General features: G+C 45.2%; 2 protein-coding genes across 5 annotated transcripts in view; one reads left to right on the top strand and one right to left on the bottom strand.

Annotated features, from left to right (window-relative positions):
- Window positions 1–20,778, top strand: part of MARF1 (meiosis regulator and mRNA stability factor 1) — a 42,472-nt gene extending 21,694 nt beyond the window's left edge. For all 4 annotated transcript variants that reach the window (XM_058157377.1, XM_058157379.1, XM_058157380.1 and 1 more), the window contains exons 13-27: window positions 2–82; window positions 1,379–1,615; window positions 2,261–2,380; window positions 4,672–4,847; window positions 4,978–5,198; window positions 7,087–7,229; window positions 8,275–8,408; window positions 10,666–10,868; window positions 11,932–12,163; window positions 12,559–12,785; window positions 13,389–13,598; window positions 15,772–15,832; window positions 15,960–16,094; window positions 16,640–16,810; window positions 17,972–20,778. In XM_058157377.1, coding sequence (XP_058013360.1) covers window positions 2–82; window positions 1,379–1,615; window positions 2,261–2,380; window positions 4,672–4,847; window positions 4,978–5,198; window positions 7,087–7,229; window positions 8,275–8,408; window positions 10,666–10,868; window positions 11,932–12,163; window positions 12,559–12,785; window positions 13,389–13,598; window positions 15,772–15,832; window positions 15,960–16,094; window positions 16,640–16,810; window positions 17,972–18,204 — 2,584 coding nt within the window. In that variant the 3' untranslated portion in view covers window positions 18,205–20,778. The remainder of the gene's footprint in view (window position 1; window positions 83–1,378; window positions 1,616–2,260; window positions 2,381–4,671; window positions 4,848–4,977; window positions 5,199–7,086; window positions 7,230–8,274; window positions 8,409–10,665; window positions 10,869–11,931; window positions 12,164–12,558; window positions 12,786–13,388; window positions 13,599–15,771; window positions 15,833–15,959; window positions 16,095–16,639; window positions 16,811–17,971) is intronic.
- An 833-nt stretch (window positions 20,779–21,611) lies between these two features.
- Window positions 21,612–27,305, bottom strand: part of BMERB1 (bMERB domain containing 1) — a 30,928-nt gene continuing 25,234 nt past the window's right edge. The window contains exon 6 of the mRNA XM_058157852.1: window positions 21,612–22,588. Within this exon, the coding sequence (XP_058013835.1) occupies window positions 22,452–22,588 (137 nt within the window). The 3' untranslated portion in view covers window positions 21,612–22,451. The remainder of the gene's footprint in view (window positions 22,589–27,305) is intronic.

Here is a 27,305-nt window from a genome sequence, read left to right as displayed (position 1 = left end):
GTTCAGAAGCAATATCCATTCTTCAGGACGCCCCAGCCTGCTGCCTCCCACTTTCCAAATTCACTGAGATTTATGAGAAAAAGTAAGTGGGAAACTTTGTGCCCGATGCTCTGCTGAGTCCGAGAAACTCAAAACTCCGCTCTTCGCAGTCATTTTGATCCAAGAATTGAATCCCTACTGCAGGTAGTCCTCGACTTACAATCGTTGGTTTAGTGACCGTTCAAAGCTAAAATGGCACTGGAAAAAAACGTGATTTATGAGCATTCTTCACACTAAATGACCATTGCAGCATTCCCCAGGATCATGTGATCAAAATTCTGTTTGGCAGCTGACTCGTATTTATAACGGTCGCAGTGTCCCGGGGTCACATGATTCTCTTTTGCGACCTTCTGGCAAGCAAAGTCCATGGGGAAGCCGGGTTCACTTAAGAATCGAGTTGCTATCATTTCTTCTGATATGGTTAGAACAGGGGTCTGCAAACTTGACTCTTTTAAGACTTGTGGACTTCAACTCCCAGAGTTCCTCTGGGAGTTGAAGACCACAAGTCTTAAAAGAGCCAAGTTTGCAGACCCCTGGGTTAGAAGAAATGATACAACAACAGATAGATTTAAAACCTGAACTGTTCTTATTGGGTATCTTATCAGAGAAATTTAGTAAGGAGAATATATATTTGATTGTACATGTTATAACTGCAGCGAGGATAGTATTTGCGCAAAGATGGAAAGCAGAGAAAATCCCTAGGGAAGGAGAAATAATTAAGAAAATATTGGATTGTGTAGCAATGAGTAGATTGATCTTGATAATGAAAGAAAGAGGAATCGAAATCGAAATATGGGGGCAATTCTATTATTGGTTGGAAAGAGATACACACAGGATAATGTTATAATGAAGAAGAGAAAGAAGATAGATAAATGTATTAATAGAACAGCAAGTAGATAAACGTATAAATGTATTAACAGAAAATCAAGGAATGTGGGCGAAATGTTATAATAAAAGAAATATTGATATTAAGAAATGATAAATATCGGAGGAGTAAGAAGACACAAAAGATATACTCAGGATACACTGAATGTTGGATTATGTATTGTATGTTTGTCTATAAAATAAAATAACACTTTTGAAAAAAGAATCGAGTTGCTAACTTATCAACTGCACTGATTCACTTAATTTATGGCAAGAAAAGTCGTAAAAGGGAGGCGAAACTCACTTAACAAATACCTCACTTAACAACAGAAACGTTTGTGCTCCATTGTGTCCGTAAGTCGAGGACTACCTGTCTTCCAGGATGTCTGTAAGATCTGCGAACGGCTTCTTTTGCCTTTTTTTTTCTTTTTTCTTTTCCATTTCACTTAAGCAGTTTCTGTTTCTGGGTTTCTAGGTTCGGACACAAGCTGAACGCCTCGGACTTGCACAAGTTAACAGACATCTTAGCGATCCGCGATCAAGGCAACGGTCGCCTGGTTTGCCTCTTGCCCAGCAGCCAAGCGAGGCAGAGCCCGTTGGGATCGTCACAGTCTCACGACGGCTCCTCTGCTAACTGCAGCCCCGTCATCTTCGAAGAACTGGAGTATCACGAGCCTGTCTGCAAACGGCATTGTGTGAACAAAGACTTCAAGTAAATTTGCCTTCCCCCCACCCCCCCACTCCCCCTGTTTCTCTGTAATCAGTCTAATTCGGTTTCTCCTTTCACTTATTGTAGAAGCTGGGAAAATAAAGCTTCATGCATAAAACATTTAAACCAGGGGGGTCTCCAACCTTGGCAACTTTAAGCCTGGAGGACTTCAACTCCCAGAATACCCAGCCAGCTCTGGGTCCACCCAGGCTTAAAGTTGCCAAGGTTGGAGACCCCTGGTTTAAGCTGTGGGCTGTACTGGAGATCGTTATATAGGCACATTTCCTTTGCTCAGCTTCCTATAAAACCGTGGTGGCAAATTTACGGCATGCGTGCCACACATGACACACAGAGACAGCCCCGTCTGCGGGCACGCCAGCCATCACCCCAGCCCAGCTCCCTCACGCATGCACAAGTGCCTCTCGCCAGCCAGCTGGTCTTCAGGTCTCTGCCATGCATGGGGGTGGAGGGGGCGCGTGCATGCATGGTTGGAGGGCATTTGCGCAGGGGACGCATGCATGCTCGGGTGGTGCTTGCATTGCATTTTGGGGGTTCAAGCACGCATTTTGGGTACTCGGCACCGAAAAGGTTAACCGTCACTGCTAGAAAACTTAACTTGGTTGTTGGTTTCCTTTTTCGTTTTTTAAGCGAACACGACTTTGATCCCGACTCCTACAAGATCCCCTTTGTGATTCAGTCTCTGAAGGCCTTCGCTCCTCAAGTCCATAGCTTGTTACAGACGCACGAGGGGACGGTACCACTTCTCAGGTAAAAAAACAAAAACCGTTGGCTCGAATACCAAAAGCTTCAGCAAAATTGCAGATTAAAAATTGTTCCCATTCATCCCTGACTTTCTCTCTTCCATAACGGAGCTGGTTCTGTGCCAGAAAAGGACAGTTAGCAACGAAGAGGCATGCCAGGAAACTGCATTTCTGCAGCCAAATGGATGTGTGTGTGTGTACGCACACACACACACACACACACCCCAAAGTGCTGAAATTACATCCTGTCTTGTACAGAGGCACTTTGAACTTTCATTTATTAGGGCAAAGCAGAAACTACAGAGAATTGCACTTCACCGAACCCCACTCTTAATTTGCATTTTTTCCAATTGGCTCTGTTGCTTCTTCCCTCTTGCAGATTAATTGACGTCCTTATTCCATGCTTCTGTCCTTTTTTTCTCTCCCTCTCTCCTTCCTTCCTTCCTTCCTTCCTTCCTTTCTTCTCCTTCCCCCTCCCCCGTTGCAATTATTTAGACCAGGGGTCTCCAACCTTGGCAACTTTAAGACTTGTGGACTCCAGCTCCCAAAATTCCTCAGCAAAGCTGGCTGAGGAATTCTGGGAGTTGGAGTCCACAAGTCTTCAAGTTGCTAAAGTTAGAGACCCCTGATTTAGACAGTGTTTGAGAAACAATCTTATTTTCCGGGGGGGGCGGGTTAATTTTCTCTCTCCCCCCACCCCCCTTTCCTCTGTCATTTGCCTGTGCTTAAATTGTAAATCTGCAATCTGTAATATAATGGTTGCACAGAGATGCTGGTTGTTAAAACAGCTTACAAACGGTTACACTATATTTATCGACTTCTATCTGTATTTCCTGTATGTCACTTGATCTTATTGCCCTTTTAAGAAGCTAGCTCCTATTAATGAGAGAGCAGGCTTAGTATCAGTCACGGGACATTCTTGTATCTTTCTCCAAAGGTCACTTGACATAGTGCCAAATTTTTTTGTTAAATCAAACCCAGCCACACGTGGCTTTAATCTGAAAGTCTGATTTGATGAGCAGAAAAGAAAGGATAGCCCATTCCTTGCCAATAAAAATCAGAAAGCTATGAAACCACATAAACTTCTTCAAATTGAGCGGTCCTTGGTGCTCTTTGAGCTTGGTTGTTTTCTTGCAGACGTTTCATTACCCATACTAGGTAACATCATCAGTGCTAGAGGGAGTGAGGTTTGCTCTTGGTTCCTTAAATAGTCTCCTCTAGCACTGATGATGTTACCTAGTATGGGTAATGAAACGTCTGCAAGAAAACAACCAAGCTTAGAGACCACCAAGGACATTTCAAACCCTGAGCTACAAATATTCTCCTTTATTGCTACTTCTCAAATTATTAATTGTGGATTATGAATAGAATAAAACCATCTTGAGCCATTGGTTATAAAATGACCGATATATCAAAAGGATAGTGTGGTGTAAGTGGAAGGTCTTTGCATTGTTTTCAGTTCATCCTTACCTCCTGGAAGGTTTCCTGGCTCTTCTCTCACTTTCAGCCGAAATCATTTTAAGTGGGTAAACCTGGCAACGGAGCATTATGGGTTATATCTTACGCTCCTTAAAGAAAGGGTGGAGATGCATCCAGCTCTTCAAATTAATATTCAGAAACGATGTGACTGTGCAATGCCCACGTTCAGAATCCTTGCTGGGTTATATATATATATATATATATATATATATATATAAATATATATATTTTACTAATATATATAAATATATATATTTATAAATATATAAATATATATATTTTACTAATCCATTATTGCTGCAGTTATGATCAAATTCAAATCGTATGAACCACTGCTTTATTTTGATTAGAAAATAGGAAAGGGATGCTGTAGTTTGTGTCTGATTACCTTATCTAAGGGTATATAAATAGCCCTTATAAGCATTGAGCTAATTTTCTTAAAGGTAAAGGTTCCCCTCGCACATAAGGGCTAGTCGTTCCCGACTGTAGGGGGCGGTGCTCATCTCCGTTTCTAAGCCAAAGAGCCAGCGCTGTCCAAAGATGTCTCCGTGGTCATGTGGCCGGCATGACTCAACACCAAAGGCGCACAGAACGCTGTTAATTTCCCACCAAAGGTGGTCCCTGTTTTTCTACTTGCATTTTTTTTGTGCTTTCGAACTGCTAGGTTGGCAGAAGCTGGGACAAGTAAGCGGCACTAGGGATTTGAACCACTGAACTGCCGACTTTTCGATCGACAAGCTCAGCGTCTTAGCCACTGAGCTATCGGGTCCTTATTTCCTTACATTCACTTTTTTTCTCTCTCTCTCTCTCTTTTTATAGCTTCCAAGACTGTTATGCTTCAGAATTTAACAGTCTAGAAATGGTTCAGGAAGGCCATGGAGGCGTCCCTCTGGAGCACCTTATCTCCTGCGTTCCTGGTATTAATATTGCTACGGCACAAAATGGCATCAAAGTTGTAAAATGGATACATAATAAACCGCCACCTCCTACCACAGGTATTTTATTTTATTCCTCCTTCATCGCTGCCTAAACCTGACCATTCATCCCTTGACTATGATGCTTGTTGCCTTCTCATGCATTCCTCCAAGTAAAGATGCCTTCTTGGTTTTCTTTTCTGTGTTCCAGAGCCTTGGTTGTTGCGTTCCAAGAGCCCAGTGGGCAACCCCCAACTCATCCAGTTCAGTAGAGAAGTGATTGATCTCCTTAAAAACCAGCCCTCCTGTATTATATCCGTCAGCAAGTTCATCCCCATGTACCACCACCATTTTGCCAAGCAATGCCGCGTGTCTGATTATGGGTATTCCAAGTTAATAGAGCTGCTGGAATCCGTGCCTCACGTCCTGCAGGTGAGTTCAGATGTTCTGCTCCTTGCCAGAGATGTTGACCTCCAAGGGCTGGCTTTGAAAGAGAGGTGGCATCATGTGAAGACGAAAAAGTGGCTCTAGGCGGCTTACAATTCACTTACCATTTTGGTTTGCATCAGAAATTCTGTTCCGAATTGTCATAAATTGAGTCCTTATAGTTCTTAAGGACGCGGTGGCTCAATGCTAAGGCGCTGAGCTTGTTGATCGAAAGGTCGGCAGTTCAGTGGTTCGAATCCCTAACGCCGCATAATGGGGTGAGCTCCCGTGACTTGTCCCAGCATCTGCCAACCTAGCAGTTCGAAAGCACTTAAAAAATGCAAGTAGAAAAATAGGGACCACCTTTGGTGGGAAGGGAACAGCGCTCTGTGTGCCTTTGGCATTGAGCCATGCCAGCCACATGACCATGAAGACGTCTTCGGACAGCGCTGGCTCTTTGGCTTTGAAATGGAGACGAGCACCGCCCCCTAGAGTAGGGAACGACTAGCACAAATGTGTGAGGGGAATATTTACCTTTTTATAGTTCTTACATCAGCTTTCCAAGTAATGCACCCATAGAAAACAAATTCCGAGGCATTCGAGTTCCTCAAATAACAGTTTATTGGATACATCATTTTAGCACAGACTGGTGAAAGCCGACTCTGAGGTTTCCAGCAACTTTCACCTAATTAAAAGTTTTCCCCTTCCCTTCAAGTCATTGGTCACGCTATCCAATCCAGGTCCTGGCTGGTTGCTGAGTTACCAGCTGCTCCTGGCCAGCCACCTGTGAGAAAGATCTTGGTTCCCACAGAAAACTTTTTTATTGTTTTGGCTACAAAACCCCATCTAACTATTCCCCTCCCCTCCCATCGCTGTGTAGCAACCCTGAAGCCTCCAAGATGACTTCAGCCAGGCTCACTTCAGGGTTGACATCCTATTGACTTGGTCTTGTCCAGATCTGCGGAGTTCGGCTTCAGATTTTGGTCCCAGTCCTTCACGCTAATCAAGAGAAATATCACTTGATTTATGAGTGCTGCTTGTAGTCCGCCAGCAGCCTGTGGTGCTGGCAACAGAGTCGGACAGTAGTGGGGCCAGGGCCATCGGGGAGTGATGTGCGGACTCCAGAGCCTCCAGAGGATGACAATAGTGAGGCAGAGGAACAGGAGGAGCCTGTTCCTAATGCACGCATGAGAAGAGCTGCCAAAAGGCAAGAGAAGCTCAAGCAAAAAGGACGACTCGGGAGTAAGGCCAAGAGATGTTTGGCCCCTCCCATAAGGCTTAAAACAGACCAGCAACGGCATTTGGGCTTTGCCGGAAAACAACATTGGTAGTTTTGTCTTCTTGCATTTATTTTTTTTTTTGTTTACATTTATACCCCGCCCTTCTCCGAAGACTCAGGGCGGCTTACAATGTATAAGGCAATAGTCTCATTCTATTTGTATATTTTTTACAAAGTCAACTTATTGCCCCCCCCAACAATCTGGGTCCTCATTTTACCTACCTTATAAAGGGTGGAAGGCTGAGTCAACCTTGGGCCGGGCTCGAACCTGCAGTAATTGCAGGCTTTGTGTTCTAATAACAGGCTTCTCTTTTGCCTGAGCTATCCCGGCCCCTGTGTATCTGTGACTTTAGAACGTTTGTCAAGAAAGGCCTCTGGCAGTTTGCCTAATTGGACCAAGGTTTGCGATAGGACTGAGGAATTTGCGTTGGGAGGAATTTGCTTTAATTTAGTTGAACTACGCTGGGAATGAAGTCATTCTCAGCTGTTGGTATAAAGTTTGTTTGTTTTTTCCCTGACTGAGTTACCTACTATCTGCTTGGGCCCTGGGTCACAACAGCGCTCAGGTTTCGCCGTAGATCTCCCTATAAATTTTTTTTTTTTTTCCCTTCTCAGATTCTCGGGATAGGAACCAAGCGTTTGTTAACCTTAACACACAGGGCTCAAGTGAAGCGATTCACTCAAGACTTACTAAAGCTTCTGAAGTCTCAGGCCAGTAAACAAGTTGTAGTCAAAGAATTCTTACTTGCTTATCACTGGTAAGTATACAGAGCTGTGGCAAGCATCTTCTTGCATTGCCATCTGCAAATGTAAAAATATCGTCTTCATTAGTGTTTTGTTTTGTTTTTTTAATTTAGCAACTTGGGGTTTAAAGCGAGCCGTTGTTGTTTTTTTTTCACGGAAAGGGAGACCTTTTTTTTTATTTTTATTGAAAGAGTTTTAAAAAACAAAAACATTTTCCCCTTTTTTTCCCCCCTCCCTCCCAAAAAAACCCTTCCCTCCCCCCCCCCCCCCCCGGCTTCCCGGGTCAATCACAAGGTATTGTTATACATAAACCAAACATAGAATAAAATTTTCCCTTCCAATCCAAATAACCACATCCAAAGCTTTTCATCTCCCGACCCCCTCCCCATTACATAAAATAACTTTCTAATTATTCAAAGGCAATCTGATATTTCTTAATCTGATATCTGTTTTGTAGATAATCAATCCATTTTTTCCATTCAATTAAATATCTTTCATGGAAAGGGAGACCTTGATTTCTTCTCTCTTGAATTAAAATAATCTAAAAATCAGCAGTAAAATCTTCTAAGTTTTAGAGGTTTACAGAATAGAAGGACTTGAAATGGGTCGATTTTAAAAATTTGCTGTTAAAAGAGGGAACACCGGAAATGTGCCAATTTGGGCAGAGGGCGGCTAAGAGTCTCTTCGTAAATATATCTGGGTTGTTTGTTTTTTTTAATTATTATTTCCATCCAACTACCATCATCATTCTGGAATCTTTAACCTGTGGGCAGTAAAGTGCATGTATCCTAAAGTGAAGATTTACAGAAATACCTTACAGCACTCTAGTAAATACATAGCTTGAGAAACGATTGTTACATTTCAAAAAATATTTTTTCTTAGTACTGGTTTTTAAACCTCAAAAAGATGTTTTGCTTTCCTTTTTTGGGTTTCTGGCAGAGGCTTACTGTTGGCAAGTAGAAAGCTTCCATTTTGTGCTTGCTTAGCTAGTTCTGCAGTCTGATCTTAATGCAGTATTTTTTTTTTCCAAATGTTTTTCTATAATTATTAATCTCGTAGGTGTTTCTCAAAAGACTGGGATGTCACAGAATACGGAGTGTGCGATTTGGTGGATCTAATATCCGAAATTCCCGACACGACAATTTCTTTGTCTCAGCAAGATAATGAAATGGTCATTTGTATCCCAAAGAGAGGTATGTTGCCGTTCGTGGAAAACTTCATTAAAATTCTTGTGTCTTATCTCGCTCAACCTTGCTTGTCAAATAAGGTGGATACACAAGCAGTCTACAAACTTAGAAAAGTTTGTTTAGTGACCGTTCAAAGCTACAACAGCAGTGAAAGAAAGTGACTTACGACCGTTTTTCACACTCATGACCATTGCAGCATCCCCATGGTCACGTGATTAAAATTCAGCCGCTTGGCAACGGACTCATATTTATGACGGTCGCAAGGGTCATAGGATCCTTTTTTGCGACCTTCTGACAAGCAAAGTCAATGGGGAAGCCAGATTTCAGTTCACAGCCGGTTTACTAATTTAACAACCGCAGTGATTCACTTAACAGCCGTGGCAAGAAAGGTTGTACAGTGGGGCAAAACTCACTTAACAACGGACCCGCTTAGCAATAGGAATTTTGGGCTCCATTGTGGGTAACACGTAAATCAAGGAGAGTGATGAAGATCCAGGAGACAAATGTGTAAATCTGTTGTGGTCCGCCAGCAGCCTGCGGAGCTGGCAGCAGTCGGACAGTGAGGAGGCTGGGGAGGACCATGGGCCAGTCCTGGAGTCTGGGGAAGGCTCTGACGAGGGCTCTGCATCGGAGGCAGAGATGGGGCCAGGGCCATCTGGGAGTTATGTGCTGCCTCCAGAGTTGGACATCAGCGAGGCTGAGGAACAGGGGGAGCCTGTTCCAAGTGCGTGCATGCGCAGAGCTAAAAGGCAAGAACAGTTAAAACAAAAGGGACGACTCGGGATTGCCCCCCCCCCAAGACTTAAAAGAGGAGCAAAGGCACGTGGGCCTTTGCAGGAAGCAACGTTGTTAATTCTGTGCAGTTTAAAGCCTGAAGCTCTGTTTGATTCTGGACTCCGTGCAGCTTTGCCAGTTTGGTCTTTGGCAGCGTGTCAAGGGAGATAAAGGCAGGTGATTATCAGCCTTATCCCAAAGGACTCTTTACAACTATTGGGGACTCCTCTTGTGAATGAACAGAATTCACAGCTGTTGCGATAAAAGAGGTTTCTGGGACTACTCGTGTGTTTTACTGACTCAGGAAGCCTAGGGCAGAACAAAATCCCCAGCTGAGTTAGCAGGAGTAAAACGATGGCCCATTTTGCTAGGCAGGCTGTTACTTATCAATCGGTGAGGTTTATTTATCATCTCGATTTGACTAGGGACTGTAGCTAGTGAGAAAAATAAAGCTATTTCCATCCTAATGGACTTTGGAATAGATTGTCTTTTAGAGAGAAAAAGAGTTCACTTGTGGGAAAATCGTGTGATTTCCACTCTCTCCTCCAGCCCATTTTTTCTTTTCTTTTTTTTAGCTCCATAAATCTTTCCAAAGAGAGACCTTGAAAATCATGCTTGCCTGCCAAAAACATTCAATTTAGAAAAATGCCAGTGAGCCTGGCAGTTTTAAGATTCTCTCTTAAATTCCTGAAGGAAAAGGCAGGGTGCCAAAAGCCTGGGAAATGAATGAACCCCTGAAACGTAACAAAACAGGCAGAAGGAAGAAATATAATCCCGGAAATTCAGAAAATGCTGTAGATGTCAGTGGTTGTTTTTTTGTGTGTGGTGGGGGGCTGTAGATCAGATTTCAATTGGCTATTGTGATAGAGAATGAAAAGCTGGCTTTATCCTGACTTCGTCCCCAAATATTCACTCTATATCAGTGTTCCTTTTTTAAAAAAAGAACATGTTATGTTTAGATTTTTCTTTTTACACCATACATATTTTTTGGACAGTGTATTGACTGGGTCAAGTCTTTTTTAAACAGCACTAACAATAGAATGGAATGGAATGGAATTAGGAAAGAATGGAATAGAGTAGAACAGAACACAACAGAACAGAACAGAACAGAACAGAACAGAACAGAACAGAATAGAATAGAATAGAATAGAATAGAATAGAATAGAATGAAATTAGGAAAGAATGAATGGAATGGAATGGAATGGAATGGAATGGAATGGAATGGAATGGAATGGAATGGAATAGAATAGAATAGAATAGAATAGAATAGAATAGAATAGAACTCACCACCTTGAGTTATTTATAAAAATTAATGAAAGTGGAATACAAATATAAAATAATAAATAAATAATAATAATAATAAAAATACAATAAATCAAATAAATTTGATTTTTTGCAGGGCCCCGAGAGTAGCCTGGCGGGAACAACAGGGGTCCCCAGGCCACACTTGTAAGAAACGTTGCTAAATGTGCTCCTTTTCCCTCTTCAGAACGTACCAAGGAAGAAATCGAACGGACGAAGCAGTTCTGCAGAGAAGTGATTGATCTGCTGCGCCACCAGCCCTATTTCCGTATGCCTTTCAACAAGTTCATCCCGTCCTATCACCATCACTTCGGGCGCCAGTGCAAACTGGCCCATTACGGATTTACCAAACTACTTGAACTTTTTGAAGCCATACCTGATGTCTTACAGGTAGGGCAATTGTAAGAGGAAGGGATGGCAGATCCTGAGGGTGAAGTAAAAAGGGGAGTCAGTCAGTGGGGGGTTTCAAAAACTTTTACTACCGGTTCGGTGGGCGTGCCTTGGTGGGCGTGGCATAGTTTGGTGAGCGTGGCAGGGGAAGGATATTGTAAAATCCCCATTCCCTCCCCACTCCAGGGGAAGGACACTGCAAAATTCCCATTTCCTCCCTACCAGCTGGGACTCGGGAGGCAGAGAATAGATGGGGGCAGGGCCAGTCAGAGGTGGTATTTACCGGTTCTCCGAACTACTCAAAATTTCTGCTACCGGTTCTCCAGAACTGGTCAGAATATCACCTCTGGGATCAGTCTAGATTCCCTACGTAGTGACAAAAGAAGTACGTTTCACATTACTGAAATACATGTGGACCAGTGGTAGATTGCTACCGGTTCTCCCTGGATCGGGTGAATTGGTAGTGGCAGTTACTGGGAGGCTCAGCCAACCTGCCCAAATGTCATGCACGCGCAAGCGAGTGAACCAGTAGCAAAGGTTAAGTGAAACCCACCATTGATGTGGACTGTTTGATAGCAAGGTGTTTAGATAATTTAATGCAGAGATAATCAACGTGTGCAGAATGACGATACATGATGATAACGTTCTAGGTTACTCTTCATAATCTGCTTGTTCTGTATGTAGGATACCTGTATGTCCATGGGCTCACTGGAAATCCAACTTAACCAGTGGTGGGTTGCTACCGGTTCACCCCAGATCAGGTGAACCGGTAGCAGCAGCAGGAGGCTCCGCCCAGACGTCTGCGCATGTGTAGAAGCTTCTGGGCGGGTGGGTGGAAGAAGCATCGCGTGCGCATGCACGCCCACAAGCGGACTGGTAGCGAACGAAATTGAAACCCACTACTGAACTTAATCCAAGAGAGACATTTACCTGCTACATTTGTCTTTCGTGGCTTTTGAAAGAAAAAAGCTTTGAATCCTACAGTTGCTCTCAATATTCTAGCATTGCCTTCTCCAGTTTCGCTCTCTCTTTAATTAATCCCAAGCCGACATTCTGTCTCCAGGTCCTGGAATGTGGCGAGGAGAAAATCCTGACGCTAACCGAGACAGAACAAGTCAAAGCTTTAGCTGCCCAGTTTGTTAAGCTGCTCCGTTCCCAGAAAGATAAATGCCTCCTGATGGCAGACGTCCTTGCCGAATACGCTAAAACCTTCGGCTACCCGTTGCGTCTCCAGGACTACGACGTTGGCTCTGTTCCGGCTCTGATGCAGAAACTTTGCCATGTCATCAAAGTAGGTTTTCAGGTGCCACGTGAGGAAAAAACAACCTGATTTGGAGGGGTGGGGTGGGGGGGTGTCTCAGGGAGGGGAGGTGGGTCAGTTGAGCAATTCAAACCACATGGAAACGCCATGGCTGAGTAACTCAAAATACTTCGTGAAATCTTCGTTCTAGAACTCTGAACGATGGGGACGTCTCTCTTCCCCGCTCTCGTGTCCTCCTCCTAGAATTCCCACCTGTTGTAGCTCCGGCAGTTATGGGACTTGTAGTCAATAGGGTGGAAGGCTGTTAGTTGGTGTCTCGTTTCTTTCAACTCTTCCAGGTGGCCAATATAGAATCTGGCAGTTTTGGGACTTGTAGTCACTAGGGCGGAAAGCTCATAGCTGGTGTCTCTTCCTTTCAACTCCAGGTAGCCGATACAGAATCTGGGAAACAGCTTCAGCTGATCAATAAAAAATCCCTCCGGACTCTCACTTCACATCTTCTGGTGCTTCTCATGACCCTGGACGAAACCACCATAGTTTCTGTGAAGGAGCTTAAAAGGCGTTACGAGGTTGTCCAGGGGACTGTCCTTAACCCATGTGAATATGGCTTCATGACCTTTATCGAGCTTCTGATGAGCGTGCCTTATTTTATCGAGGTGAGGGAGACAGCTGGCCATGGAGGGCGAAGGTCCCTTTGGGTCTGCAGTCCCTAATAGTTATTATTTCAGTTGTCTACTTTTCTCTCTCTATAGAGTAGACCTAGCCATGCTCCAACCTAGCAGATGGGGTTGGAGTCGAAATGTCATGGCTGTGATTTTTTTTTTTAGACTGGAGCTGTGCAAAACTTTTCAAAAGTCAAAACATTCCAGCCACACCCCATTTCTAATTTTGATACGAACTCTTCCGATTTCCTTGGATGTCTTTTGAGGTTGGCATGCATTGTGTTGTGCTGGCAGCAGAGTCGGACAGTGAGGAGGTTGGGGAGGAATGTGGGCCAGTCCTGGGCGCTGGGGAAAGCTCGGACGAGGGCTCTGCATCGGAGGCAGAGAGGGAGCTAGACAGCAATGAGGCGGATGCTGAACTGGTCGTAAGTGTGAAAAACAGTCGTCACTTTTTTCAGTGCCGTTGTAACTTCGAACAGTCACTAAATCAACTTTTGTAAGCCAAGGGCTGTCTGTAGTTCATACTCAAGAATATTCCTTCCTTTGTAAAAGCAGGAGGGCGCTAGTTACACGGACGTCCTTTTTCGCCCCCTACAGGTTTTTATTGATGGCGATGCAGAATATGTGAGGCTTACAGACCTGTATATTTTTGCCAAGAAAGTGAGGTTGCTGCTTCATACCTATCACTACCAACAGATCTTCCTCCACGAATTCCCATCAGCCTACAGCAAATACACGGGAGAAGCTCTTCATCCCAATACCTATGGCTACAATAACCTTGAGGAACTTCTAGGGGCAATTCCATCGGTTTGTACCTCCCGGTTTTTCTCTTTCCTCTTAAAATGTGCAGGATTCTTAACAGGCCAAATTGTAGTTTCCCGTAGTCGCAGGAGTGAAATGCTACAAGTTTGGACGGTTCTCCTGAACCGTTAGTAAAAAATGCTACCGGTTCACCTGAACCGGTAGTTAAAAAAAATGCTTTAAAAAAGTTTTTAAAAGGTTCCAACAATCATCTGTGCCAATCAGCTGTGCCGCGCGATCATCAGAAACTTTTTTTTAGTTTTTTAAAGCATTTTTTTTTTACTACCTGTTCGCCCGAACTGGTAGTAAAAAAATGTTTTAAAGAAGTTTTTTAAAAAAAGGTTCTGACAGTCGCGGGGACAGCTGATTGGCACAGCTGATCATCGGAACTTTTTAAAAACTTTTTTTTAGTTAAGAAATGCTTTAAAAAAAAAAGGTTGGCCGCACCCACCCAGTCACGTGACCCCACCCCACCCCCACCAAGCCACGGCCACAGAACCAGTCAGGAAAATTTTTGAATTTCAGCACTGCGTAGTCGTCATAACTAGATGGACCCATAGACACTGGCTGCCCTATTGTACCTTAAAGGTAAAGGTTCCCCTCGCACATACGTGCTAGTCGTTGCCGACTCTAGGGGGCGGTGCTCATCTCCGTTTCAAAGCCGAAGAGCCAGTGCTATCCGAAGACGTCTCCGTGGTCATGTGACCGGCATGACTCAACGCCAAAGGCACACGGAACACTGTTACATTCCCACGAAAGGTGGTCCCTATTTTTTCTACTTGCATTTTTACGTGCTTTCGAAACTGCTAGGTTGGCAGAAGCTGGGACAAGTAACAGGAGCTCACCCCGTTACACGGCGGCACCAGGGATTCGAACCGCTGAGCTGCCGACCTTTCAATCTACAAGCTCAACGTCCTAGCCCCTTAAGCCACCGCGTCCCTATTTTATTTTATTTTATTTTATTGTACCTTAGAATATCGTAATTGGGCCCATCATGCTGTTAACCAAAAGCTTGTCGTTATCACTGAAAGTGTTTGCTTTATATCTTTAGCTTACCTATAAAATTCATAGATGAAGTGAAGACGGCTGGCCCTTCAGAAACCTGTGATTAAAACTCTCAGTAACACAACTTGGGCTTGGCAGCTGTATTGCTTCAGGGGCATTTTGTTTAAAATACTTCGTCAAATCCATTTTTCCCAAAATGAAGAGCTTTATGTATTTATCCATGTACCGTATTTTTCTGACTCTAAGACACAGTTTTTTGCCTCCCAAAAGGGGCGAAAATGCCTGTGCGTCTTATAGACCGAATATTGCCGAAGCTCTGGCCACCCGCCAGCCATTTTTTTGGCCTCCACATGCCCTATTTTCAGGCCTGTTTTTGGCCCATTTTTGAGGCTTTTTTTGGCCTGTTTTCAAGGCTTTTTTTTTTTTTGCCTGTTTTTGAGGCTTTCTTGGGTCCGTTTTTGAGGCTTTTTTTGGCCCATTTTCAGGGCTTTTTTCAGCCCATTTTGGGAGCTTTTTCAACCCATTCTCAGCGTTTTTGATCTTTTTTTGAAGCTTTTTTGGCCCATTTTGGGGGCTTTTTCAGCTCATTTTTGAGGCTTTTTCCAGCTCGTTTTTCCAGAAAAAAACGAGCCGAAAAAAGCCTCAAAAATGGGCTCAAAAAAAGCCACAAAAATGAGCTGGAAAAAAACCAGAAAATGGGCCAAAAAAAGCCTCGAAAATGGGCCAAGAAAAGCTCCAGAAACAGGCCAGAAATGACTGGAAAAGGCCTGAAAAAAGGTAGCCCAAAACCTTTTTTGTTTTTATTGTTTTCCTCTTCCAAATGTAGGTACATCTTATAGTCAAGTGCATTTTATAGTCCGAAAAATATGGTATTTGCAGATCTGTGCAGGTAGTCCTCGACTTAACGACCACAATTGAGCCCATAATTTCTGTTGCTAGCAAGGACTGCCTGTATTGAACGGAGCAGAGCAGCAACTGCCTTTATAACGATATGAAATCGTGATTTGGGCTAACTTTGGAACATTTTCATGGAACTCATTCGGTCAAAGCTTTGAGTGCAATTAACAGAGAGGGATGCTGGGTATCAGAAGAGCTTTAAGGCAGCCAGAAAGATGAACCTAGGTTCATCTTAACCTCCATCTCACCTGCAGTCTTTCTTGCCTTTAATTATTAGGTAGTATGGATAAAAGGCCACGGCCATAAGAGGATTGTTGTTCTGAAGAATGACATGAAAAGTAAGTCATCCCCGTTTGGGGTTAACTTTTCTCCTTTTTCGCGGGGGAAAATATAGCCCAAATATCTTCCCCTATATAAAATTGTCAAAGGGAACTAACTGCTTGGTAATCTCCTCCCTTCTATTAGCTCGTTTTAGCTCTCCCAGTCTTCCCCTGGCTGACGAAAGTTACGAAAATGAACTTGCCAATGGTGATGGACAATCCACAAAGGCCACCGGAGTGGACAAATCGTTAGATTTAATCCTGGAAACACCCAGCGTTGGTAATTGATTAATTACTGGCCTTTATTTTGTACCTAGCAATGCTGAAACATGTGGCCTTGAATAGATAAGCCAACATATAATAATAATATCTAATATTATTTACTAGGTAATAATTATTATCTAAGATCATAATAGTAGATCAGCCATGGAGCATGGACAGAATTATGGCTGTGATTCACATGTCTTTTTCAATCTCTTATCTCCCGGCCCATTCTTTTTATTTATTTGTGACCCGCCATTTTTATTTTTATTTTTGCAAATAACTCAAGGTGGCAAACATATCCTCCTATTTTCCCCCACAACGACAACCCTGTGAGGTGGGTTGGGCTGAGACAGAGGGGCTGACTGGCCTAAGGTCACCCAGTTGGCTTTCGTGGCTAAGGTGGGACTAGAACTAAAACTTAGGTCTCCCACTTAGTAGCAGGATAACCTCCCCATACTGAAGAAATAAGCATGAATTTGCAAGCTTGCTTTAACGTGAGTCTTGAGGTCACTGCCCGTGTGAGTTTCTAAGGAGTTGCCTCCTTTTCTTCCCTCTCCGCAGCCTCCAATCAAACCGAGGAAGAGCTGCTGTGTCTCACCAACGCATCACCCGTTGATCTTTTATGTGAACCGGTCCCTTCCTGCCTTCCCTCCCCGCAGCTGAGACCAGATCCAGTGGTTCTTGAATCAACCGATCTCATCCGTTTCGAAGAGCATTCACCAATCCCTTCCGGTAAAGGTTAACGTTGCCTTTAAAAATCTGGCTCCACTCAGTAGTAGCAGAAATCCTGACCATTAACTACTAACTTCTAGGAGCCATTCCTTAGCGAAACCTTACAGGTATATCGGAAGACTGCAACTCCCAGAATTCCAATTGGCTCCAAATCAGAAGTGGGATTCAAATAATTTACCTACCGGTTTGCCCAGCATCGAAAATGTGAGCTCGCACGCGCCACCTCCGTGCATATGCCGGGGCTTCAGCGCATGTGCTTGATTGGTCTACCTAGTTATGCCTAAAGAAATTGAGCTAACATCTTTTCTTTCCAGCATTTGCTCAGTATTTCTCACGAGTTCTGGGTTTCCTATTTTTCTTCGATGTGTGAAGATTTTTACACCTCCTCACTCTGACAGGCTGCATTTCTTCAGTGGAAATGTTAACAATTCAATTGAAGGCAGCCTCTAATTTGCAATATTCAGAGCCAGGCTTATTAACCTCTTCCTTTTTTTTTTCTTTTGGAGACATTGGCATTCAAGAATGATTCCAGTTTATTAAATCTGTCCAGACCTTTTCCTTTTCTTCTTCGTCATCCAAAAAAAAAGCCAAACCAGGTGTTTGAGACCTAATTTGTACCTTTACAGAACTGAATTGATTGGAACATGAATTGGTTCCTGGTTTCTTCTCCATGTAATTTTGTCCGTCCGGTAGCTTTCATTTTCTCTCTTGTTCCCCTTGTTCCTAGTTCAGAAATTCTGAATAAAAGACAAGCCGAGCTGCAAAATCCCATCTCTTTGCATTTCTATTCAGGTTTTCAGCAGCTTTGACTATTGGCGTACGTTGTGTTGTGCTCCCTTCCTAGATTATGAATATTGTTGTTCAGTGGCTTTTAAAAGGTTCTGGCGATCCGGCAACTCTGCTGGGATCGTCAGAAGCCTTTAAAAGCTTTTTTTCCTCTGGTGATCCCAGCTGAGTTGTCTGATCATCACAGCCGAAGAGGTTGTCGAAAAAATGCTTTTAAAAGTTTTTTTTTAAAAAAAAAAGTTGGCCACGCCCACCCAGTCACATTACCCACCATCACCAAGCCACGCCTACAAAACCGGTAGTAACAAATTTTACATTTCACCCTTGCTTTACCTTACTTTTCCAAAAAGTAAACCGTCCCGCCTTTTGTTTCAGAGGTGACGATGGATCCTGAAGAGGAAAAGGCTGCTGGTCCTTCCGAAGCGAACAAAGAAATCAGCCACCCCGCTGAAGCGTCTAAAGCTGCAGGAAGCGTCTCGGCCCCTCCCTGCTCCTCATCCGAACCGCCGGGATGCAGAGAAGCCACGGACAGCCCCGCTCGCAAGCAGCCAAAGAGCCGCGTGAAATTGGCAGCCAACTTCTCGTTTGCACCCGTAACCAAGCTTTAAATCTCGTCCCGGCGTGAAAAGCATCGTATCGTTCAAGACTGCACAAGAAAATAAAGTCGGCTATAATTTTTTTTTTTTTTTTAGTTTTTAATCACTGTCTGGAGGGGGGTGTAGTCACCGGCCTGTTTTCTTTTGTCACTGCGACTGCCTTCCGTGCAAATACGTTGCACGTTCTCAACCGAAGTTAAGCTGGGCAGTTCTTTTTTTTTATTATTATTATTATTATTATTGGAACTTCAGATATTTGTTAAAAGCGATCTAATGTTTTACCCTTTTTTTTTTTTTCTGTCCCGTGTCGACAAAAAAAAGCAGATGCGAGCACCCTTGGCAGAGAACGGATTTTTTAAGTTTCCGATACCCGGAAGGGGGGAGGGATCTCAAATCTACACACGTCGACGCCTAAACCTCTCGGCGGCCGTTTCTACATTGCGGTTTTGTTATCGGGAAATAACCATGCAGTGCATCCTTTGTCGTGCAATATGGCCTCCCGGGAGGATTTTTTTAAAAAAAAATTGGTCACTTCGATGGGAATACGCAGTGGGGGAGGGGGGAGAAGTCTTTAAGCTTTGTAAGGGCAAAACTTGGGAACTGGGTGTGGGTTGTTTTTTTTTTCTGATGACTTGTAATTAACTATTCTGATCGTTGGAGACCCCGATCATAACCCCGATCGTTGGAGAAGTCGGTCAATTTGGTACAAAGTCCCCCCCCCTTTTTTTTTTTTTTAAAGGCCTTCTGTGATAGTTCAGTTCCGTCGAGGAAACTTGTAGGAAATGTAGATTTTACGCTTCCCTTTTATAAGCGCTGCTGTTGGATGCCGATTTCAGATGAAGTCAAGTTGGGGGTGGGTGGGAAGCCATCTCGGTGCCGTGCGTTTTGAAGGCACCTTGAGAAGCCTCGGGTTGCAGCCGCTCCCTTGAGGGGGACGTGGTGAGGGGAGGAACGGGGCCCGTTGAGATTTCAAGAAAATAAAATATGCATCGACATGCATAAATCATGGAATCGCGCAAGGCGACGGGAAGTTTTTTTTATTAAGGCAGGAAAAGGCGCTGATGCTTCCGCAGATGATGCTTCCGGGCGCAGGAGGTTAGAAAGGCCAAGGTTAGTGGCCTAACCTTGTTTGCAAAACTTTTTTAAACGTGTAATAAATGGGAAGCTTAGTAGTATGAATCGAGAAAGCGGGGGAGGGGGGTGTTTTTAACAGTGTCTGGTTTTTATTCCTCTTAGTGCTGAAAAGCTACTCGTGTGCATGTGTGTGTGTCATTTTTTTTTTTTTTTTTGCTTCCAGTTCTTAATGGGGTATTTTTTTTTGTGTGTGTGTGGTAGTGATTGTTGTGGTTGTTGGCTTTTAGAAGGGCCAGCCTTTACAGAAGAAATTGAGTCAGTGGGATCCTTTTGTCTTCTTTTTAGAGAGAGAGAGAGCGAGAGAATGACAAAAAGACATTAAAAACGTCTTCCAAAGGTTTATACCCCTTGCCCGGGTAAACTTGGCACTTACAATGGGTTGTATTTGCCAGGAGAGAAAATTTTTGTACTGCTTGTCGAAAAGGAAAAGAACCTATTTCCCGAGGTTTCCACTGGCCGAACGCGGAAAAATATATATATTTTGTAACAATTATATTTTATAATGGACAAGGTTGGGGAAAAAATAACAGGCTGGGGAGTTTCACAGCCAGCAACTGAAGGGGGGGAAAAAATACCACCAAATGGCTATAGGTACTTTTTTAAAAAACAAACAAACAAAATAATGGATTTTGTTTGAAAGAGTTTTAAAACAAAGCCACACATTGAATTATATAGCCATTACGAACGCAAGGAAAAACTGGAAGTTTTTTTTCTTTTTTTACTGAGATTTTGACACGGCACAGTTTCTCCAGAGACCTAAGAGTTTATAGGAACAGATCGTTTGATATATGTAATTTTTTTTTCCTTTCTCTCTAGTGTTTCGAGTATTTGTGAGACCATTTCTCGGTAGCTTTAGGTATAACCTGCATAAAATAAAGGCCTCGCCACTCAATTGTGGGTCATACTTAACAGAACCGGTTGCTGTTCTGAGCAAGTCATCTTAAAAAAAAAAAAAAGTGAGACCCAAGTTTTTTTTGGGGGGGGGGGGTAATAAAGAAATCAAAAGTTCAGTAGTGTTCTGTATTCGAAATACAGATGTGGCCAGGTGATCCGTAAAGAAAAATCCCATTGTACATGAATCCATGTGGCATTCTCAACTCAATTGCTCTTTGAAAGTTACACAGTGCCGTTTCGGATAAATTTGTGGGATTTTTGTTGTTGTTGTTTCTCCCGTAACACAGGATAAAAAAGGCTTGAAAAAAATAATGTAACTTGACTGATTGGAAACATGAATTAAGGTGATGAAATTCGTTAACTTACACTTTGGACATTTTGATTTCTTTTAACTGTTCTGAAATGAAACAGATCAAGGCAACTATGCACTCTGGGTGGGTGAAGAGCGACAATACGGCATATAAACTTGTCTAATCTGTTCGGGCACTTTTGTGGGTCAAGTGGTATTTTGTGCATTTGGGACCAAGCAGTTGTCAATAAAAATTTCAAGCAAGCAAATGACTTTCTCTGTCCGTTTTTTTTTTTTCCCCTCCCCCAGTAAATATACCGTACAGGTAATCCTCAACAACAGTTCCTTTAGCGACCATTCGAAATGACGATGTCACTGAAAAAAAAATGGCTTATGACCATTTTTCACACTTACGGCCATTGCAGCATCCTCGTGGTTATGTGACCAAGATTTGGATGCTTGGCAACGGGTTCATACTTATGACGGTAGCAGCCCCAGATCATGTGATCCTCTTTTGCGACCTTAACACAAGTTATAAACGTCCCTCGTACAAGAGTGATTGTGGTGGCCTGTCGGCCGCCAGCCCCTCTAGCAACTGAATTGGAGAAGGAGGCAGCGTGGAAGTCAGTGTCAGCATCAGGGCAACCTGAGAGCCCCGAGGGGGAAGAGGGAATGGAGCTGGCAGAGAGAGAGGTGGAGCCTGGGCCGTCCGTCAGCCCTCAGATGGAGATCCCCAGGTCTGGAGGTGGCTGATGAGGAAAAGGAGGAACAGCTAGGTCCGGTGCCTGACTTGCGGATGCGAAGAAGGCAGAGGAGAGGAGAGCAGTGGAAATCTATGGGCTGGTCCTTGGGACAGAAGATCCACCGCTGCTAGCGAAGCCCCACCCTATTTCTGGGGATGAAAGGCAGGGGGCGGAGATGAATAGATATGGCAGACAGCTATTCATCTCCTAGCTGGACGGACTTGTTAGCCTGCGTTAAGAGAGAAACTTTTTGCCAGCCCTGGCAAATAAAGGAATCAGTGAGTTAACTTCAGAGGGTTTGTCGTGTTTGGGGAACTGGGTCAGAACAGCGATCCTGTGGGTTGGGATAAGAAGGCGCTGCAAACCACAATAGAACAGAGTGTCGGCTTCTGGTAGGCTTATTAGCTATTCTATTTAGCGTTTTTATTAACACATACGTCATTGCGAAAAGGACCCAACCCAGCCACTGGGAAGGTGTTTGCCTCCGTTCGCCCACCGATCAAATACCGCCTGTGAAAGGAAGAAGGCGCGGGGTGTATCCAGTGCTCGACAGACCATGAAAAACTGCTACGTGTTACTTCTACTTCAGAGCTGGCGTTAGGTTAAGAATCGATTTCTACTCCTATGCGGAATTTACCTATCGGCTGGATTCGGACTTAATTTGTTCACCATGCCGGATCAGATACATTCACACAGCATGCTAAGCATAGCGTTCACCTTGGCTGTTCTTCCTACCTTTTATGAAGGGGACTTACCATCCATCCTGAGCTAAGTCAAGAAACTTTTGAGTGGATTCGCAACCCAGATCAAGGCTGGGTGGACGCAGCTCTTAAAGACATCACAGATGGACCCCTGATGTTACCCGCAAGTCATAAGCCATCCCCCACCCCCCTCATCTCTGTCTATGCCTCACGGTTCTTCTCCCGTGTTCTGGTTATAGTTAATGTCTACTCCTCGTCTTAACCTAGGGCATGCTCACTGAGGTCCATGCAACACCAAGGAGTTACCAAGTATAGCACAGTTCAGCACACAAGTTACTGTTAAGAAATACAACAGGAGATTCAACGATCAAGAATATCTGGGTGCTTGATTGATTGTCCTGATTCCTTCGCCCACCAGTTGTTTGTTGTTGTTTGCTGTTTTCGGCCAACGGGGGAAGTGGGTCGAGCAGAAGGCGTTGCCCGAGAGAGATGCTGGAGCTACATGATGGCGCACTGGGTCATCCCACAGCAATCCTTGATGAGAGCAGCGCTGGTTTTGGCAATGGTGGGTTTGTTGGGAGGAAGAGGCGGTAGTGGTGGTGGTGGAGGCTCACCTTTCTTCTCTTTAGGTACCCCTGGCAGGGTCAGAAACGGAGAGCGTCATTCATTGCCGGATTCAGGGTTTCTGAACCCTAACGCTAACCCAAGAAAACCATCATAGATCAGTGGGTGAATCCAGCTGTTCTCATGCATAAATAATGACTGAACAGATGGTAGCAATAGCACTACCAACAGCACTTAGACTTATATCACCAGTGAAATCTGGCCGGATCTATCCGGTTCGTGCGAACCGGTAGCGCTGGAGGCGGGAGGCCCTGCCCACCCACCGGGACGTCATAACATCCCATTTCTTACCCTCTGTGCTTGCACAGAGGGCTCTGGATGCGCAGAGAAGGCGTGCATGCACATAGCGTACGCGTGTGCTCCCGCAAATTCCTGTTCCCGAACCTGTAGCGAAGGTAAGTGGATTTCACCGCTGACTTCTGTAGTACCCAATAGAGGTTTACAATGTCTATATATATATATCAGCTGCGAATTCTGCATTGGCAACAGGAAGGGCATCCAGCCAGTAAACACTCAGCTCCATTCAGGTGCCCCAACTCCACCTCGATGCAAGGGATTACAGGGTCATTGGAAGACATAATCCCTTGCATCGGGCTGGAATCGGGGCAACTGAATGGAGCTGAGTGTTTACTGGCCGGATGCCCTTCCTGATGCCTATGAGGAATTCAGAGCAGACTTTTTTTTTTCTTTGAGTCCTAGGAGAGAAATATCTGCTGCTACCTAGAATTGAACTTCCAACCTTGCGAGTGGGAGGTGGGCTCTTCACCACTAGGCCACCACACCACTCTTAAATCACATAAATAAAATAATTCAACATAGCTGGATCATTTAGATATTGATCTTAAGAATGTGAGAGAAGCCGTAGGAGTCATCACAGAGGTGTAAGTAAATGTAACATCTGGATCAGCAGCAGCTCTAAGGGTTGAGATTGAAATCACTTGAATTATACGATCCCATAATATGGTATGCCATTGTTTGCTTCTGTGATTTATGGAAATAACTACAATTGACCACAAACCAGGGTTTATATTCTAAGCCTTATTGCTTGGCTTTCCACAATGCAAAAAGGCATAAGTGTTATGTATTAACAGTTGTGCCTTTAAATATTTGAGCGGGAAATCAGCACGTTGCTGATTGGACGAAGCCTCCAGCAGAACTGTATAAAAGGAGAGGTTTTTGCCCCAGCCTGTTGCTGGGTTCACCCTATATTAAAGAGCTGTTGTCACTACCCTGGTCTCCAGCCTCGTTACTTCCCGAACTTAACATTGGCGACGAAGGTGGGATCTCGAGGCTAAGGAGAACCAGAACCGAGCTGAAGCACGCTAGTCCCGAACCCAGCAAACTCAGGGCAGAAACGCGGAAATGGCAAACACGCCACCCGCACCGTACAACCCGGGCAAGGAGAAATGGGGAACATATATGACCCGTTTCGAAAGCTTTCTAGAAGCCAACGAACTACAGGATCCTGATAACCCCAAGCGGGCTTACTTCCTAAGCCATTGCGGGCCGGAGGTAATCGAGATTGCGGAAGCCCTGGCAGAGCCAACGCCGATACAATCGGTATCGTGGCCGACTCTGCAGACTTTGCTGAAGAACCATTTCGCACCAACGCCGTCCAAATACGTGCAGCGGTTTGAATTCGGAGAACGTAGACAGATGGAGGGCGAGTCCATCGGTGACTACATGGCCGCCTTAAGAAGAGCGTCCAAGGACTGCGGATACCGAGACTTAGACGAAGTGCTACTCGAGCAACTCATCCGAGGGGTCAAGGACATCCGCCTACGGCGACGACTGCTAGCCAGGAGCAACCTGACACTAGCCACCGCTCTGGACGAGGCCAGAGCACACGAAATGTCTACTAAAGCAGCAGAGACTCTGCAAAAGCCTCTTCAATCCAAGACGAGCGCAAAGCCAACGCCAGTACACCAGGAGGAGATTCAGTCCGAATCCGAAGGTGAGGGCGAGGATGAGGAAGGGGTCTGCCGGACCGAGAAACGCGACACTGAGGACCGTGACGAGTGCGGAAGCTGCGGAGGGCAGCATCAGCGCCAACGCTGCAGGTTTAAAGACGCAACATGCCGGCGGTGTGGGAAGAAAGGACACTTAGCTCAGGTTTGCAGAGCGGCCCAACCTTCCCGCCGAAAATTCAAATCGGCCAATCAAAACGCGGAACCGGAAAGGCGGCCCGCGATTGGTTCAAACAAGAAAGGCGCGAAGTCTAACCAAACGACTGTCATTATAGGCCGCGCCTCAACCAAAGTGGAAAAGAAGATTTTCACAAAGCCCAAGATCGAGGGAGTACGGTGCAGGCTTGAAGTGGACACGGGATCAGCGATCACCATCATGTCCTGGGACACCCTGGCGAAGTCGCTGCCGTCCGTCGCGAAGCGCCATCTGCAAGCACAGCGGCTACGAGTGCACGACTACCAGGGGAATCGCATCCCTGTTCGAGGGACCACCTCCGTCCGAGTCGAGTACGGCCCTCACAAAAAGACCCTGCCCATCACGATCGTCGAAGGAACTCTGCCCAGTCTGTTGGGACTAGACTGGTTTCGTGCCCTGGGCATGGGAGTGACTGGCATCTACAGAAGTGACTGCAATTTGAAAGACATTCTCTTTAACGAGTTCGAAGATGTCTTCAAGGACTGCCTGGGCAAGTACAAGGGGACCCCTATTTCCTTCAACTTAGACCCCAGGTAGCCCCCATTAGGCTTAAGGCGAGGAGAGTCCTTTGCCCTAAAACCAAAATTGATAAGGAGCTGGACAAGCTCATAAATCAGGGGTTTTGGTGCCAGTCGATCACGCAAAGTGGAGACGCCAATCGTCACCCCATCAAATCGGACGGGTCAATTAGAATTTGCGCTGACTACAAGGCGACGCTTAACAAAGCCTTACAGAAAAGCGCTGCACCGGTTCCCGTAGTGCAACATTTATTGCACTCCTTGGGGCAAGGGCAAGTCTTTGCAAAGTTAGACTTGGCCCAAGCCTACCAACAACTGCCAGTAGACGCCCGCACAGCCAAGCCCAAACGATTGTGACGCACAGGGGGGCATTCAAGTGCACCCGATTGCAATTTGGGGTTAGTGTGGCACCAGGGCTGTTCCAAAACCTGATGGAACGACTACTGCAAGGGCTCCCAGGGTAGTTCCCTACTTCGATGATGTCCTAATTTCAGGGGAAAACATGGAGCAATTGGGGGAGCGGTTAAGAAAGGTCTTGAGCATTTTCCGGACAGCCGGATTAAAAGTCAAGACAAATAAATGTCAGATAGGGTCGAATCGGTCGATTTCTTGGGCTACCGGATAGACAAGAAAGGAATTCACCCTACTGAGAGCAAAGTTAAGGCAATTAGGAAGGCTCCAGCGCCCAAAAACAAAGCAGAGCTGCAGGCATTCCTGGGATTGGTTAATTTTACGCGGTCTTTTGAAGAACAAAGCAACTGCTATGGAACCGCTGCATAGGCTCTTAGGAAAAATACTGTTTGGTCTTGGGGAAAGTCAGAAAATAGGGCTTTTGAAGCAGTAAAGAACCTGCTCTCAAGTGATAGCCTGCTCATCCAATATCACGACTCACTACCCCTAGTGCTGGTTTGCGATCGTCCCCTTATGGGGTGGGGCTGTACTCAGCCATAGACTTCCAAACGGCACAGAAGCCCCTATAGCGTTCTACTCTAGAACGATGTCCTCCCCAGAGAGGAACTACAGCCAATTAGACAAAGAAGCATTAGCCATTGTATCAGGGTCAAAAATTCCATGAGTATGTCTTTGGGCGGAATTTTGAAATCGTGACTGCCCACAGACCGTTACTGGGATTCCTGGCTGGCGACCGGCCAACGCCTGTGGCACTTTCGCCACGCTTGACTCGATGGACTATATTTTTAGCCGCTTACTCATACAAGCTGCAGCATCGACCGGGGAAAGACGTGGGGCATGCAGACGCATTGAGCCGAAGCCCACTGCCAGGGGCGATCAAGACCCCACTCCGGGACACCCATCCTCCTTATTGACTCGTTGACTCTGGCCCAGTCACATCAAAGGAAGTGGCTCGGCATCATACCGACATTGTGTTAAGGACTGTACTCGGTTGGGTACAGAGAGGGTGGCCCGCTGCGCCGGGCGAACGGTTCAAAGAATTTGTTAAGAAACGTGATGAGCTCTCGGCTCAAGGGGGGTGCCTGTTATGGGGTGATCGTGTAATAATTCCTGTTAAGTTAAGGGGCAAGGTATTGGACCTCCTCCACGAGGGTCACCCAGGCATCGTAAGGATGAAGGGGTTAGCTAGAAGCTATGTATGGTGGCCACTCATGGACGCAGAGATTGCTGAGAGGGTAGGGAAATGCCAAGCTTGCCAAGAGTCCAGACCGCTACCCCAACAGCCCCAGTCAGAGAATGGGAAAAGCCCCAAGGGCCTTGGTCAAGAATCCACATTGACTTTGCTGGCCCTTTCACGGCCAAACGTTCCTAGTGGTGGTGGACGATTTTCCAAATGGTTAGAGATCATACTTATGAAGTCCACCACAGCCCAAGCAGTAATCGCAACCCTGCGCCACCTATTCGCAACTCACGGGTTGCCGGACACTCTGGTGTCCGACAATGGGCCCCAATTCACGGCAGCCCAGTTTGAAGAGTACCTGGCAGAGGAAGGCATCCGACATGCCCTCTCTGCACCTTTTCACCCTGCGGCGAATGGCCTTGCAGAGCGTTCCGTCCGGAGCGCTAAGGAGGCATT

Source organism: Ahaetulla prasina, chromosome 14 (assembly GCF_028640845.1).
Source record: "Ahaetulla prasina isolate Xishuangbanna chromosome 14, ASM2864084v1, whole genome shotgun sequence".
Lineage (NCBI taxonomy): Eukaryota > Metazoa > Chordata > Lepidosauria > Squamata > Colubridae > Ahaetulla > Ahaetulla prasina.
Note: the sequence above shows the minus strand (reverse complement) of the source record. Positions and strands in the feature narration are given on the sequence as shown.